The sequence below is a fragment of the Myotis davidii genome, unplaced genomic scaffold (genome assembly GCF_000327345.1).
Source record: "Myotis davidii unplaced genomic scaffold, ASM32734v1 scaffold169, whole genome shotgun sequence".
Lineage (NCBI taxonomy): Eukaryota > Metazoa > Chordata > Mammalia > Chiroptera > Vespertilionidae > Myotis > Myotis davidii.
Genome location: NW_006383005.1, coordinates 1,982,797 through 1,998,943, shown reverse-complemented (window position 1 = coordinate 1,998,943; position 16,147 = coordinate 1,982,797). Strand labels below are relative to the sequence as shown.

At 54.5% G+C, this 16,147-nt stretch overlaps 1 protein-coding gene across 1 annotated transcript in view; it reads left to right on the top strand.

Moving 5' to 3' along the window:
* ARHGEF17 (Rho guanine nucleotide exchange factor 17) overlaps positions 1-16,147 on the top strand; it is a gene marked incomplete at its 5' end in the record, with an annotated part of 58,691 nt that overhangs the window by 24,191 nt on the left and 18,353 nt on the right. Inside the window, one exon of the mRNA XM_006777971.2 lies at positions 14,837-14,914. Within this exon, the coding sequence (XP_006778034.1) occupies positions 14,837-14,914 (78 nt within the window). The remainder of the gene's footprint in view (positions 1-14,836; positions 14,915-16,147) is intronic.

The following is a 16,147-nucleotide window of genomic DNA, read 5'->3' as shown; positions in this document are numbered from 1 at the left end:
TACATCTGTATTTATACCAGTTGATGTCAATCCTGTCAATCTCTATTGCAAAGCTTAGGGCGTTTCTTATCTGCATTCCAGGGAGGAAAGATTATGTAGCTTAAGCGTGATTGTTCATACCCACCTGGCACTTAGTTAAGGGGTTTTATTCCCTCCCTAGCTTCAGGGGAAAATCCCTACCTGGGGAAACAACCTTTCTCAGAGAGGTGACCCTGGTTAAAACACATAGTGCCAAGAAGGTGAGCAAACATATTAAGAATATGCCAGGTCCCTTGAAACAGCAAGGATGGACTGACTCCCGGCACTTCCTGGAAGAGGTGGCTCCAGTTCTGGGGCCTTGGGAGAGTCGAGTCTAGACCTGCTCAAGCTGACCTTCAGCTGTGAATCTTGTGCAACACACACACGCACATATGACTTGCTGTCCTGGCACTAAGGCTGGACAGTAGTTGCTGATAGAGAGCAAAAAGGCTTAGGAGCTGAGGCTGCCTCTGATCAGCCCAGGGCAGAGACCACTTCTGCCAGCATGGCCCAGGCCCAGTGACAGCGCCCTGGAGGCTGGGTGGAGGGATCTGGGCAAGGCATGGTCACTGGTCATCTCCACCATCCTAGACTGATGGATAGAACTTGCTCCCCTCTGGGAATGTCCCCAGGTCTTAGAATAGGGGAGGGGCAGAGAAGATGGGGGCCACACTGCCTCTCAGCTGGCTGGTCCCCTTTGGACAAACTATAGTGGAAGAGACCCAAAGGCCTGGATCTACCCTCAGCTGACTGCCTGCTGCCCTGGAGGGTCACGAGACTCTTCCCTCTCTGGACCTCGGGGTCCATAAAATGGGAAGGAATCTTCAAGAGAGGATTGAACATGGACATTCCAAACTTGTTCTGTGCATTCATTACACTGATACTTGCTGTCATCCATGCACTAATTCGCAAATATGTATGTACCAAAGGATGCCGAAGTCTTTGAGCTCGAAGGGGAGGGAGCACCTTTGCCTTGTTATATCAGTTCCAAGCCTAGAACAGAGGTCAGATTACTAGGTTAGTAGGAGCTGATAACACTTCAGTCTCCCCTGGGCCTTTGGTGGTGCCTGAATAGATTTCTCACACCTGGTAAGTGGGGAAGATGGCCTCTTTTGGCTGGTGGGGGTGGGGGTGGGGGAGGGGTTCGAGAGACCCCAGGACTATAGCTACAGCTCAGACAGGCCCTGTCTCCCTCCTCCCTGCCTCTTAGCTCCCTGGGGCTCTGGCCTGAGGCTGGCCTGGCTTTTCCCAGGGTGCCTGGCCCATAGCCCAGTGAATCATCTTCCGCTCGAGGCGGGACACCCCATCCCACCCCAACAACACACACTCAAATGTAGCTCTCTCCCCCTCCCCCCAGCTTGTGCCTGTGTCCGAGGGAGGGAAGGAGAGGACAGAAGGGGCTGGACACAGACACTGGATAACTTCCGTTCTCACGATCCCTCACCCCAGCCTCCCTGCAGGCTGGAGAACTGGGTGGTGGCAAGGGAAGGCGCCCTCCTTTGCAGAGCACCTACTGTGCAGTAGGTGTTCGCCCTCATTTTTCAGGAAATAGGCTGAAGGGAAGTGATGTTTGTAGCAGCAAGAAGGTAGTGGTACTGGCCCCCAACCGCATGGGCCCGATTCGCTGTGCAGTGTTCTGTGATGAGCAAAGTTTATGTGCTCGCTTCGGCAGCACATATACGATGAGCCAAGTTTAAACGTTTTGAATGAAATAACTTTTAGTACTGGGAGGGGAAGACTCTGGAAGCTGGCTTATCCACAAATTCTGATCCAGAGCTGGGACCACAGGCCAGACCACTCTTATGGGCAGAAGTGGTGGGTGCATTTCCTGGGATCTAAGGTTGCCAGATTTAGCAAATCCTACCTCGAGACTTCATCAGATTCCCAATGGCATCTCTTCTTCCCCTCAAGGTTGAGGCAACTTGCCCCCTGACTCAGATGTGGGGCCTAGAAGAGCTGGGATCGTTTTTTTCAGCCTGTAAAATGGAAGTGATAGTCCCAGCCTCTTGGGCCCTGGAGGTGAAGCTATGCAGAGCTTACTAGCTCATCAGGAGATGTTTTCATATCTATTGGAGTCTGTCTATCCATCCTCCCACCCCCACCACCACCACCACCCTCGCCCCACCTCCTGCTTCTGGCCATTATCATGACGTTAAAAAACTTCTTCCCAGGTTGGAAGATCCAGCTGTATCTTCTTGTACATAAGGGGAAGGGGCAAGGGAGAGAAAAGAAAAAAAAGGGGGGAAACCCACATGTAAAAAAATACATGTTAAAATCAAACCCATGCACCATAGCCCCTGCCAGGCGGGCCTCTGCTGCCACCTGTGGGACATCTGGTAGAAGTTCAGTTTCCGGAGCCCCAGCCTCCTCACTAAAGCCTGGATCCTGGCAGGGAAATGGGGCGGGGGGAGGGGGGGTCAGGTTGTCCATCTGCCATCTCTGAGCATGGCCTCATTGACCCGCCTCCCTCAGGGAGCCTGGTGGGGAAGTTAGCATCCACCTGAACCCCTCCCCCCTCACTTATTCACTGAGGGGGAAACTGAATCCCAGAGTGGGGAGCAACTTGGTGAAAGTCACAGAGCAAGTCAGTCAATCAACTGATACGTATTGTGCACCTACTGTATGCCTGGGCCACAGCTGTGAACACGGAGAGCAGGTCTTTGCCTTTACTGACCTCCCCTTGGTGGGGAGGCAGACACAGCGCCCTCCCTCCTGTTCCATCTCGCTATTCCCAGTCATCCCGGGAAGAGAACCCAGCCCACCACCACCTGTGCCAGGTGCTTGGGGTTGGCTTGACTCCTCATTTATGTGCTTTGTTGCCATGGTGAAATCGCTCAGGCCTCTCGGTGTGCTGAGTGTCAGAATCAAATTCCACATCAGACTTCATTACCTCGGGCAAGTAGCTTCACTTCCGGGCCTTGGTTTACTCATCTGTCAAGGCCGTGATAGTAATCCGTAGCTCAGAGGATTGGTATTAGGATTAAATGAGCATTAAAGTGGCTGGGCTGAAATCGCCTTCTAGGCATCCTCCCTCACAAATCTGACATTCTTGCTGGCATTTGGGCGGAGCCTCATCTGGGCTGTCAGCTGGAATACCCCACACATGGCCTCTGCATGTGGCCTGGACTTCCTCACAACGTGGCAGCTGGGTTCCAAGAATGAGAGACTTGCCCTAGCTGGTTTGGCTCAGTGGATAGAGCGTCGGCCCTTGAACTGAAGGGCCCGGGGTTCGATTCTGGTCAGGGGCGAGTGCCTTGGTTGCAGGTTCCCTGGCCCTGGCCTGGGTGCGTGTGGGAGGCAACCAGCCAGTGTGTCTCCCTGACATCGATGTTTCTCTCTGTCCCTCCCTCTCCCTTCCACTCTCTCTAAAAATCAATGGAAAAATATCCTCGGGTGAGGCTATATATTTTTAAAAAGGTTGAGAAACTCAAGAGAGCAATGTGGAAATACAGTAAAACCTCGATATGACAACTAACTCGGGTGAGGGGCTGTCTGTTAAAGCTGAAAGTCCATTACATAATAAAGTAGGTTTTCCGAATGCATATGTTAAAAATTCGACAAATTCGTTAGTTTACCTGTTAGTTTACTTATGTAGACTTGTTCGTGTAATTAAAATTAATATTTATGCCCGGCCAGCGTGGCTCAGTTGTTGAGTGTCAATGTATGAACCAGGAGGTCATGGTTTGATTCCCGGTCAGGGCACATGCCTGGATTGTGGACTCAATCCCCAGTGTGGGGTGTGCAGGAGGCAGCCGATCCATGATTTTCCCTCATCATTGATGTTTCTTCTCTCTCTCTCTCTCTCCTTTCTTCCTCTCTGAAATCAATAAAAATATATATTTTTAAAAATTAAGTATTTATGAAAAGTTTAATTTCACAGACAAGTTTTCTATATGTATTACAGTAATTTTAAATTTATGCTGAATAGGCCTGGTAAAAGCGTGCATTCACCAATCATCTCAAGTGAACCACTGCACCCGGCTGGGTGTGGCTTAGCGCATGTCAGAACATCAGCCCCCACTGTTAAAATCGCTGTAGAAAGTCACACCATACAACGAGGAAGCCAGTTACCACAAGGGGCCTGGTGTGATCACCTGCTAATAATTTGCTCAACATCATTTATGAGCGGTGACTCTTGGATTTAAATATGTAGACTATAGTTGTACATATGTAATATTTAATGCCAGCGAAATTACTACAGTGTTTTTTCCAACTTTTGGCCTATTTGCTCAAATTTGTTAACAATAACAGTGAATTAATAACCAAAAGAACCTGTTAAGTTACATCGAGGGCCGCAAAATCAAGAGTTGACTGTACGTGGCATTTGTGTGGCCTGGCTTTGGATGTCACAGAGTGTCCCTCTGCTGTCCTCTGTTGGCCATGGCAGTCACAAAGGTCCATCCAGTTTCAAGGAGAGGGGACTTAACGCTCATCACCCTGTGGGAAGAGGGCCAGTGCCTCACTGTCAGAAGAGCATGTGGGGTGGGAAATGTGATAGCTCGCCGAGAAATGCAGTCTGCCGCACCTCCCTGGGATGATTAGGGGGATGAATTGAGAGTGATGTAAAGTACTTAGCTACTGCCTGGCACGTAGTGAGTTTTTAGTAAACAGGAGTTATAGCTATTTTGGGTTATTATTGGAGTGGTCCCTTCATTTTCCTACTCTGCCACAGAACTGCACGGACCATCACCCACAGACAGGCTGTGCACTAGAGCAGCGGTCGCCAACCGATGGTCCGCAGACGGCTGCACTAGACCACGACGGGCATACACAGGCACGGGGATGTGTCCCACGGGACCCATGTGGTGTCAGTCATAGCCGCACCTCCAAGTGCACACAGGCCCACCTAAGCAGGGCAGTGGCCCTTTGACAGGAAGGACCTGAGGCTCCTGAGGCACTTGATCGCTCCTTTCTATTCCCAAAGCTCATTCCACAGAATTCTGGGGCTACCCGGAACAGCCAGTCCCTGGGGAGCCTGTGGCTTGGACGCTGTCCTTGCAGCTGCCTAGGAAGCCTGGGAACTCTGTGGAGCCTCGAGAGACGCTTTCTTCGAGAAGGGAGGGTTTGCAGGGGATAGGCTATGACGTGGGACTGCCTGGGGAAGAGAGGGAAGAAGAGGGAAGGGGCCTCAGGAACAAATGGAGACACGGAGGCCCCAGGAGGGGAAGAATGTGGTTCAGGTCACATCATGAGGACATGGTAGAGCCAGAATTTGAGCCCCAGCGATCTTGTTCAAGTTGGCCCTCAGTCTTTATACCAAGAAGTCCCTCTTCTGGAACCTTTGTCTCATTGATGGAGCTAAGGACATGAGTGGCCATCAGTGAAATGGATGGCCCACTAGATTGCGAACGTCCGGTACTGACTCCGTGTCCATGGACATCCGTGGGGTCAGGTGGTCCGTGTGGACTACTAGCCAGGGCTCGGTTCCCAACAAAGAGGGTCTCCGCATGGCTCATGGGCAGCATTTTGTCTCCCACCAAAACCACCTGCGTCAGGAGCACCTGCTGGGTCGCTGCCTAACACAGATGAGGCTGAGCTGAGTGCGTGAGGCCAGGGGAGGTGGAGGGGTTCTCCCAGGAGGTGGTGGTTTAACAACATGGGGCCTATAAAAGACAAGCCCAGCTACAGTGGCTCAGGGCTTGCTTGTCTGCCTCTGAACACACCCTTATGTTGAGCGTCTGCCTGTGGTGCCCCCAAGTGTTGCCGGGATTGCTGGTTCGATTCTGGGGTCAGGGCGCATGCCTAGGTTGCGGGTTGATCCCCGGTCTCCAGAGTGGCGAAGGCAGCGGATCTATGTTTCTCTCTCTTCTTCTTCCCCTCCCCCCTCTCTCCTCCTCTCCCCTTTCCTCTCTCTAAGCATATCCTCTGGTGAAGATGAAAAAAAAAGGGGGGACATGGGGCCTGGAGGCAGCCACTGGTCTCCTCCCCTTTCCAGTAAGGTGACCCCCCTGAACCTTAAATGGGGAGTGACAGGCCGAAGCCGGTTTGGCTCAGTGGATAGAGCATCGGCTTGCGGACTGAGGGGTCCCGGGTTCGATTCCGGTCAAGGGCATGTACCTGGGTTTCGGGCACATCTCCCGTGGGAGATGTGCAGGAGGCAGCTGATCGATGTTTCTTTCTCATCGATGTTTCTGACTCTGTCTCTCTCCCTTCCTCTCTGTAAAAAAAAAAAAATAATAATAATAATAATCAATAAAATATATTTAAAAAAGAAAATGGAGAGTGACAGTAACCAACCATCCTTTGATATTGGGGTGCTTTGGGGATTAAAGGAGCCAGCCAGGGTTTGGAAAGCCCTGGGATGCCTGGCACCTGACAAGTGTTCAAACAGCATTAGTGAGGGTGAGAATTCTAAGATTATGGAGTTCCCAGTGTTCCAGTTTGGGTGGCCCCGGAGCCCAGACTCCCCTGGCAGATACTTCTGTAGAGCCACGCAGATGTGAGGGCTAGATGGGACCCTGGCCTCAGAGCCTGCGTTTCTCCTTCACAGCCCGCACGGCACTTGTCATTTCTTTTTCAGTTCCTTTGTGCCCAGCAGGCACAGTCCTCTTTTCTCACCTTTAATCCCTAGCACAGTGCTTGGTACCTAGAAGGTACTCAATACATACTTATTGAGCTAGTCAACAAAGGAATAAAATAAAACTCAGTGAACTAATATTGACATATGTATCTGTGCCTGCATTCGTCATTTCATTCATCATTCTGTTCACCAATCCATTTATTTACTCCTCTATCATCATTCCATCCTTTCTTTTTTTTAAAATATATTTTATTGATTTTTTTACAGAGAGGAAGGGAGAGAGAGATAGAGAGTTAGAAACATCGATCAGCTGCCTCCTGCACACCTCCTACTGGGGATGTGCCCGCAACCGAGGTACATGCCCTTGACCAGAATCGACGCTGGGACCCTTCTGTCCGCAGGCCGACGCTCTATCCACTGAGCCAAACCGGTTTCGGCCCATCCTTTCACTTATTCAGCCATTCATTATCCATCCATTTGTCCTTCCATATGTCCTTTCTCAGCATTGGGTCCCCAATTGGTCGAGCACCAGCTGTAAGACCAAGTGGCCCCAAGTGGGCAGTGTCCCAGCACAGGGTGGGGGTGTGTACAGAGGCAGGCAAGCAAGGTTTGGGGGTTCTGTCGGAGATGAGGAAGCTTATCAGCAGACCTGGTAGAGGCAGGGAGGGTTAGGTGTTTCTCAGGGCTGGCACACGGTAGGGGGAAGGGGTGTATGTGTTGTGATGGGGTGTGAGGTGTGGAGGGGGAGGGGTGTATGTGTGGTGGGGTGTGAGGTTGGAGAGGAGGGCTGGGTAGACCTTTACCCAGCACCTCATACACTTATAAAAACTGTTCTGAGCCAGGCTCACCCAAACAACTGCAGGGACCCAAAAGGAAAAATCAGCGCCTGAAACAGGAGCTCAGGGGAACAACAAAAGCAGACCTACACAAGGTGTTCCCTAGCCCCACCTCAGTCCCTCACCTGACAGACTCCAGGCTCCAGTGCTGCGATATGGACACCCTGGACAACCAAATTACGCAGCTGTGTGTTCCTGGTCCTTCTATCAGCTTCCTTTCATATTCTCACCCACCCCTTTGTTGCCATGGCAACAGGCTGGGATCTAATTAGCCATCTTTAATGAAACAGCAGCAAGCAGTGTCTTTGGCACCAATCCCCACCCCCTTCTCCAGGCTGGGCGCCCACATATCTTTAGATTTCTTGACCTCGGGACCTTGTTCAAACCCTGCCTCCTATAGGAAGCCTTCCCTGTACCCCCAAGGCAGCAGTGACTCCCTCTGCTGAGTCTTCTGAGTGTGGTCTGAGAGCTCCTAGATACCAGCCAGAGTGGATTTATTTCTGCAGGACCAGGCCTGCTGGAGCTGTTGAGGGAATGGATACACCTCACGAGCCCAAGCTATGCCTCCGGCCTCTCCCCCCCACCCCCCAACTACTCCGGAAATGAGGCTGGAGAGGGTCAGGTGGGGGAAAGGTGTTCTGAATGAAAGCTAACGGTGGATTAAATAGCTATAATGATCGAGCAGTGGACCAGGGGTGGCCTGCTGACCACGAGCCCGCATGCTGGTATAGGATTATTTTTGGTTCCTGGCTGTTTGGATGAGATCAAGAGGTGTGTCCATCCTCCTTGCTCAAACCGTAACTCAGTCAGTTGGTCTGGCTGTCCCAGTTTCTGCCCCCTGTGTCCAGCCCTGAGAGGAGAGGGAGGAGGAGCAGGCCCCACCCCGGGAAGCCCACAGTCCATCCCATTGGGAGGATAAGAGGCAGAGGACTCATTCGTTTTCTTGATCCAAACTGGAGACAGAGGAGGACCCTTGTTCCTGCCTCCCAGGGGCAGAGGGGGCTTGGCAAGAACCCACTCCCAGAGCAGGATGTGGTGACCAGACAGGCTGTAGGTGTTGAAGTTCATGCTGCCAGTGCACAGATTGCTGGGCCCCACTCCAGAGTTTTAGATCAGTAAGTAGGGTGTTGGGGGGAGCTGAGAATTCCTAATATATTTCCAGGAGGCATGAAGCTCTTGGTCCAGGGACCACACTTTGAGAACGACTGCAGAGTGGGACCAGAAGGGCAGTTTGTACAGAGCACATGCTCATGCCTTCATTCTTTTTTAAAAAATATATTTTTATTGATTTCCGAGAGGAAGGGAGAGGGAGAGAGAGATAGAAACTTCAAGGATGAGAGAGAATCAATGCTCGCCTGCCTCTTGCACACACAGACACACCCCCACTGGGGATTGAGCCTGCAACCAGGGCATGTGCCCTGACTGGGCATTGAACCGTGACCTCCTGGTTCATAGGTCTATGCCAGTGATGGCGAACCTATGACACGCGTGTCAGAGATGACACGCGAACTCATTTTTTTTGGTTGATTTTTCTTTGTTAAATGGCATTTAAATATATAAAATAAATATCATAAATATAAGTCTTGGTTTTACTATGGTTGCAAATATCAAAAAATTTCTATATGTGACACGGCACCAGAGTTAAGTTAGGGTTTTCCAAAATGCTGACACGCCGAGCTCAGAAGGTTCGCCATCACTGATCTGTGCTCGAGCACTGAGTTACGCCTGGCCAGGCCTTCCATTCATTCTTTCATTCAGCAGATTGATTCAACAGTGACTGTGGGCCCGGCCTTCCTGGAGCCGAGGGGAGACAGAGAAGTTCACCCATCATTTATGTGGCACAGATTTAGCACTTGGTGAGCACCTCTCAGGTGTCAGGCTCTGCCCCCAAGTGCAGCCTCTGGGAGCATCCCCACCTGTGGTGCTCACTGCTTTGGGGCCTGCTGCCAGGTGCGGGTCACACTGGTTCTCCCTGGGAATTCTCTGGTCCTGTTTTGACTATTGGCTATTGGGAGCTGTCTATTGGGGAGTTAAATTTTTAGTATTAGGTATTTTGGACTCTGAGCTGGCCAGGGCTGCCAGAGCCTGAGTCCTGCCTTCTCAGGAGAGGATGAGGAATAATTCCCGTGGATGGGTTGGAGGTGGACTCACCCGGTTGAGGGCTGAACAGGGGGAGGGGAGACAGTGGGGCAGAGGGGGACAGGAGGCTGAAAGGGCCAGCAGGAGAGGTTGAGCCTATTCCGTGGGGATGCCAGGGGAGGTTGTGAGCAGGAACTTTGGGCTGGCTTGCTGTGTGAGGAGAAGGGAAAAGGAAGAGTTAATGGGGGTTGTGTATTAGCCAGCGCTCTGTGCAGAGTGGGATGGCCCAGAGGTAAGCTACAGTTCCCAGGGATGGGCATCAATCTGGCAGTTGCTCAAATGTAAATTACAAATGACACCTGGTTAAGAAAAACAGAATCTGAGAGCAAGTGCACCCGACCTAATCTGTGGATCAGGGAGGCCTTCCCTGAGGAGGTAACATTTGCACTAAGACAGTCTTAAAAGAAAAGAAAACGTGCTCCTGAGGAGAGGGAAGAGGCCTGGGCCAAGCCCCTGAGTGAGGCAGGAGAGTCTGGTCTGCTTCCACACGTTAAAACAGAAGTGGTGAAGTTATTAAGCAGGGGCGGGGGCGGTGGATGGAGAGAGTTTGGATGATGGAGCCAGGAGGTCTCCACTGTGCAGGAAGTCCAGCTACAAGCAGGTTTGAAGGAGGGAGTCAGTTGAGGGTTTGGTGAGCGTGGGAGCTCTCAGTACACAGGGAAGCATGGAGTCTGAAGCCAGCCAGAGCTGAGGCACAGCAAAGGGTTCCCCGCAGCCAGCTGCAGGGTGTACCAGCGGCCCCCTGGTGGGGGGTGGGAGCTGGTGCAAAACAAGTTCACCCCGCCCCGCGCCCGTCCTGGTTAAGGGGTCTGGGATAGGATCTGACAGTACCTGGGATTTGAGGGGACGGTGGTGGTGCAGGGTGTAAATGCTCAGCCCCTCCCCATGGGGGTGGGTTGTGGGGGGTGGAGAGGGATAGGACTGAACTCTCTAGGACTATTTCAAGTACAGGACACCGGTGGGCTCGGTGGGGTGGGAGGAGGGATACTGGGGGTGAGCCCTTCCCTGGTAGCCCCTCGGTCAGGCCCGAGTGCTCGCCAGGGGAGGACAGTGTCCGTGTTCAGGCAGGCGTCTGTGTGCATCTCTGAATATGTCTGTGTCTGGCTATAGTAGTGTGGACATGGAAACACGTGTGCACCAGTGTGCCGCACTGGGTCGGGGTCATGCTTGTCAGGGTTTAGGTTTGTACAGGACTGTGCTGATGTATGTGCTCTTGGCTCTCACCCACGCGTGGATACGAATCTAGGCAGGAGAGCAGGTGTCCATGTATGTGGCCTGTTCTGTGTAGGTATGTGCATGCCCCTGTGTGTGCCTCCGTGGGTGCAGGTGGGGACAAAAAGTGCGTCACCGAGTGCACTCGCCTTTACCCATGGGCGTGCACCGACTGGTGTGTGCTCAGAGGTGATGTGTCCGCTGGACCGGAGAGATAACTGACGCTGTGACCGCACAGCGGCGGCAGGGCTGAGCCCTCTGAGGGAGGGAGGGGCCCCGGCGTCCCGCCCGCCCGGGTGGCAGGTCGGCCGTATGCTGCAGATGGTGAAGACCCTGGCCCAGTTCACCATCGCGCTGGAAGACATGCGCGATCTGGGCCCGGCCGCCGCCTCCGGGGAGCCCGCCGAGAACAGCAGCGCAGACGCTGAGGAACCTGGGGAGGCCCAGGTACCGGGAGAGGGAGAGGGAGGGGCAGCCAGGAACTTGGGCCCAGCCCTAAAATCCATCTGACCCAGGCCTGGGGGAGACATGGACAGATGCTGGGGCGCAGGACCGGGGGACATGGGATCAGACACATCAGCTGCCTGACCCGGGGGTTGGGGGCTCCGTGGCAAGGAATGGGGGCAGGGAGGATTGGAAGTGTGTGAGGAGCCCGGGCAGCGGTGGTGTGGCTGCAGAGCACTGGGGTTGGGTGCCACCAGGATGCAAGCTTAGGATGGCAGAAGGGCTGGCAAACTCAGCTGGGGTGGGAGGCCTGCACCCTGAGACCCCGCCTAGCGAGACCCAGTAGTGCTTCACACAGTGATATGGTCAGCATGCAGAGAGCGACCCTTGCCTGGGGCGGCCTGGGTCCCCGGCTCAAGAAGGGGCCTGAGGGAGTCTGCAGGTGTGTGTATGTATGTACTATGTGTGTGTGTGTGTGTGTGGCAGTGTGGCAGCCTGGGGGCGGGGCTGCGCGGGGGCTTTGGGAGTCATGGAACTGAGGTTGCGGGAGGTGGGCACCCAATTCAGTACTATGTGTGTGTGTGTGTGTGTGTGTGTGTGTACTAGTGTGTGTGTGTACTAGTATATGTGTGTGTATGTGCTGAGCGGGGAGAGGGGGCGCCCTGCCACTGCACCCACAGGCCTGGAGGTGTCCCGCTGAGGTGTCCGTTCCTGGGTCAGCATGTGCTCCCTCAGGACGAGAGAGGCTTCAGGGGCTGTGTCCATGGCTTTGTGTGTCTGGGCCTGGATCGATCTGCTCCCCCAACTCCAGTGGGGACTGTGGTTCTGTCTTCCTTCCTGTGCTATGTTGTATGTTTCTCTCCCCACCACCTTATCTTTGGGCTGAAGGCCCTGGTTCTCAGCTGGGTGACTTGGCTGCATTTTTTGTCTCTTTGTGGAGTGTCTGGCCTTTATGGCTTCTCTCTGCGTGCATGTGTCTCTGTCTTCATGCCCTGTTTATTGGGGTCTCAGGTTTGGGTCGTGATGTCCCAGGCACACAGGTAGGAGGAGCCCCCCTTCCCCCTCTTCCTGCTGTACCCCTTCAGCCCCCACCTCCCTTCCCACTTCAGCGCCCCATGTAGTGAAGGGCTGGGGTAGGGGCTGTTGAGGGATGAGGGACTCGGAGCGGAGGCTGGGCCTACAGGGCTGTCCCGCCCAGAACAGGTGGGCCTGCAGATCTGGTTGACAGCTGCATTGCCCATCGCTGCTTCCCCTCAGCCCCCACCCCCACATACACTCACCCGTGTCTGGGCATGTGCAGAGGGTGCTTGTGCAGTGACAGGGAGCTGGCCTTGTTTTCTGTGCCTCTACCTGACAGCTGAGTGACAGCCTGCTGTGCTTTTAAGCAGAGAGGAGGCTGGGAAAGGCAGGCACTGCAGACAGCCTCCCTGCATGAACTGCCCCAGCCTCCGGGCCTAATGGCCCAGCATCAGCCCTGCCTCCCTTAGGAGGCCTCCCTGCATGGCCCTCACTGCTGCGCCTGGCAGGGCCGGGCCAAGGGGGTAAGCGCCCCTAAGGCCCGTTCCGACTCTCAGGGAGCCCTGTGACCACCAGGGAGACAGATGGACATAGATAAATGCCTCGCTGAGGTGGAGGAAGACGGGATCGTGCAGGCCCAGTGTGTTTGGAGAGCGCTGTTCTCTCCCTGTAGCTTTGTTTTCACAGTTCTGGGAGGGAGGTATTATTCCATTTTGTAGAGGAGAATGTGGAAACTCAAGTGCTTAGGTAACCACCCAAGTCTCATAGCTGATAAGGTCTGAGCTGGAGACCCCGTGGCCCACAGCTGGCTGGTCAATCTGGGCAAGAACTCCGGGTGCTGGGGCCCTAAGAGTCAGATTGAGGCAGCTGAGGGGACGCTGGTCCTGGCCCTACAGGACAGGGCTCTGGCTGTGTGACCTGGGCAAGCCATGCCACCTCTCTAACTTGACTTCCTCACCTATAGGAAGTGAAGGTGACAGCACCGCGTCATAGAACTCTGAGTGTGAGGCTGGAATGAGGCCGTATCTGTGAAGTGCTGAGATGTCCCTGGGGGACAAGGGGAGGGGGGTGATCTGGGCTTTTCCTTGGACCTGGATGCTCTCCCAAACTCCATCCTAGGGTGGGCCCAGCTCATGCTACCTTCTGCTGGAAGCTGCCCTGATTGTTTTTAACAGCCTCAGAAGCGCTGTGAATAGATGGTCTGAGCTGGGGGCCCTGAGGCAGGGCCTGGTGCCTTCTCATCCAACAGAGCACAGGGCCGAAGGGGTGTCAGCACCCACCCCACCCCAGATCTTCTAGAATAGGAGCCCACTTTTCTGAGTGTGCTTCATTATAGGACAGGTTTGAAGACATGCCTAACCCCTGAGTCCCTGAGTCAGAGGTGGGGCGGGGGGCAGGGGCCTGAGGCAGGCATACCACAAGCCAAAGGGGTGAGCAGTGGCTGGAACAGGAGGCTGGACAGTCCTGGGCTTGGGTCTGCTCAGCTGACAGAGACCCTGGGCACCGCTGTGAATCCCTATCCTGAGGGCCTCCTTGGGGTGGGGATGGAGGGATGCTGCAGACGAGGACACTCAGCTTGCGTTGCCCCGTGCACTCAGATCAGCAGGCCTTGGTAGCTGGATCCTGAGGTAGATGCTCTGGGCAAGCTGAGGCCTGGGAGGAAGTGGAGAGGGAAGAATAAGCCCCAGCGATCTGGGACCCAGAGGAGTTAGGGGCCTTGCTCAGGACCACTCCAAAGACTTACAGGAGACGGGGGTGGAGTCTGCCTGGGAAGGCTTCCTGGAGGAGGGGCCACAGAGGCACAGGGATTGCTGGCGAGGGGCAGTAGGAAGCGAGTCCCAGGAAGTTGGACACAGGGAAGGCATCCCAGGCTGGTTTCCAGAAAAGTCTTCCCACAGAATAGGGGCTGCCCTGTCCCTGCGGGTGTGGGTGCAGAGTTTGGGAAATCCCAAAGGGACACTACAACTCATCAGATTTTCAGAATGGAGGCATTGGTGTCTACTTGGGTCTCCTTCTCCTCGTTTTTAAAACGGGAAGAATAGTAATATCTACTTTACAGGGTGGTCAGCGAGATGAAATAATATATAATGCTTAGAACAGAGCCTAACATGGAGTAGGGCTCAGTTAAGCTCTTAATGAGAGAACTGGGACCCAGCCTTGTCTGAGAGTGATCCTGCCCCCTCCCAGCTCTGACTTTTGGGGCCAACCTCATCTCTCTGGGCCGTCTTGTCTTCATCTGTAGCAGGGGCGACAGTTTTACTCTCAGGGGGAAGCACAGCCAGGTGGGGTCTGACCCCACAGCACTGAGCCTGAGGTGGGGTTTTCAGAATTGGCAGCCTTTGCAAATGCGAGAGGTTATTGATTTTTTTTTTTGAGTCCCTCTCAGAAGCCCAGTAGGGGAGCCCAAAAGTAAACACCCATGGGAGGGGGTGGAAGAGCCAGGAGCACTCTGGGGAGGAGGGAGATGCAGGGCAGGGTCCTCCCCGCAGTAGGAGCATGTGAGCAGAGAGCTGGCATAATGGAGGTCCGGGGCACCTTGGAGCACAGCCAGCAGCCCTGGGTGGTGGCAAACCGTAAAGGCCAGGGAGAGGGTGTGGGTGGGCTCTCTGGGCCCATGTGCACTGCCCACCCTTTACCTTCTGTTCCCCAGGACATGCGGAAGCACGTGACCATGACCCTGCTGGACACGGAGCAGTCGTATGTGGAGTCGCTGCGCACCCTGATGCAGGTGAGGCTCCCACTTCATGGGCAGGGAGCCGGGGTCAGAGGTAGAGAGGAGTGACCCTGGGACACACCGCCCTCCGTAGAGAACTCCCCAGGCGCTACCCCAGGGGAGGAAGCCTCCTCCAGGGCAGGAGAGAATGCAGAGGGCCTTCATGAGACCAGACCAGGCTATGCCAGGGCAGAGGCTCCTTCACCCCACGGCCCTTCCAACTCCCCAAGGCAGCCGGAGCCTGAGCTTGGGTTGTAAAGCCCTCTGGTGTACCCCCTCTCCATTTTATTCATGGACTGAGCAAGTATTTGTTGAGGGGAATGAAACGTTAAGCTCCTGCATGTGAGGCCCTCCAGGGGCAGGAAACACAGGGATAAACAAGAGAGACAAGCCCCTGCCACGGGAGCTCCCAGTCCTGCTGGGGGCCTAGGTGAGTCTGTGGGCCCTCCTGAGGCATCGAAGGGGCAGCTGCGGCATGGGATCAGCGCATTTTCCCGGGAGGACATCTGGCTTCCTCCTGAACTGTCTTCTCCGCAGCGGGAACAGCATGTGCACAGTCCAGTAAGGAGAACATCCAGAGGTCCGTGTGGCCAGCGCAGAGCCCAGGGGCTGGTCCTATGGTGACGCTGAGGGGGCCAGCAGGGGCCACAGGGTAGGGGTCTTGAATACCAGGAAGAGGGCTTGGACTCTGTCAAGGATCTTGGGGAGTCAGTGAAGGGCTTTGAGCAGGGGCAGTGTGTAGCATGACTGATGCTTTACAAAGTCTGTTGACTCCTGCGAAGGTGGGTAGCAGAAGAGGAGGCCAGGTCAAAGTCACTGAGGTCAGGCGAGGGAGGAGAGGCCAGGACCAGCGCAGAGGCTGCAGGGAGAGAGAGTGGGGGACAGACATTTAAGAGGTGGGTTGGTCAGGCCAGGCATGGTAACTGGTTGGCTGTAGGGGGTGAGGTGGGGAAGCGCAGCATGATGCCTGGGCCCCTAGCCTTGGCGACTGAGGCACTAATGGAGCCCCACCTGGGAAAGGTGAGGCAAGATGGTGAGCTTGGGTTCAGAAACAGGGAGTGTGGGAAGAGGGTAGCCCAGGAGCGAGATGCACCAGCGGGTCTGGGGCCCAGGATGGAGAGCATGGTCTCAGCTGAAGTGGGGCCTGGCATTCACAGTTAAGGATGAGTCTGTTCAAGCCACCTGGGCAGAGTGAGAGCAAAGGGCAGAAGGTAGAGCCCTGGAAACATTCATTAATTCACTCCACAC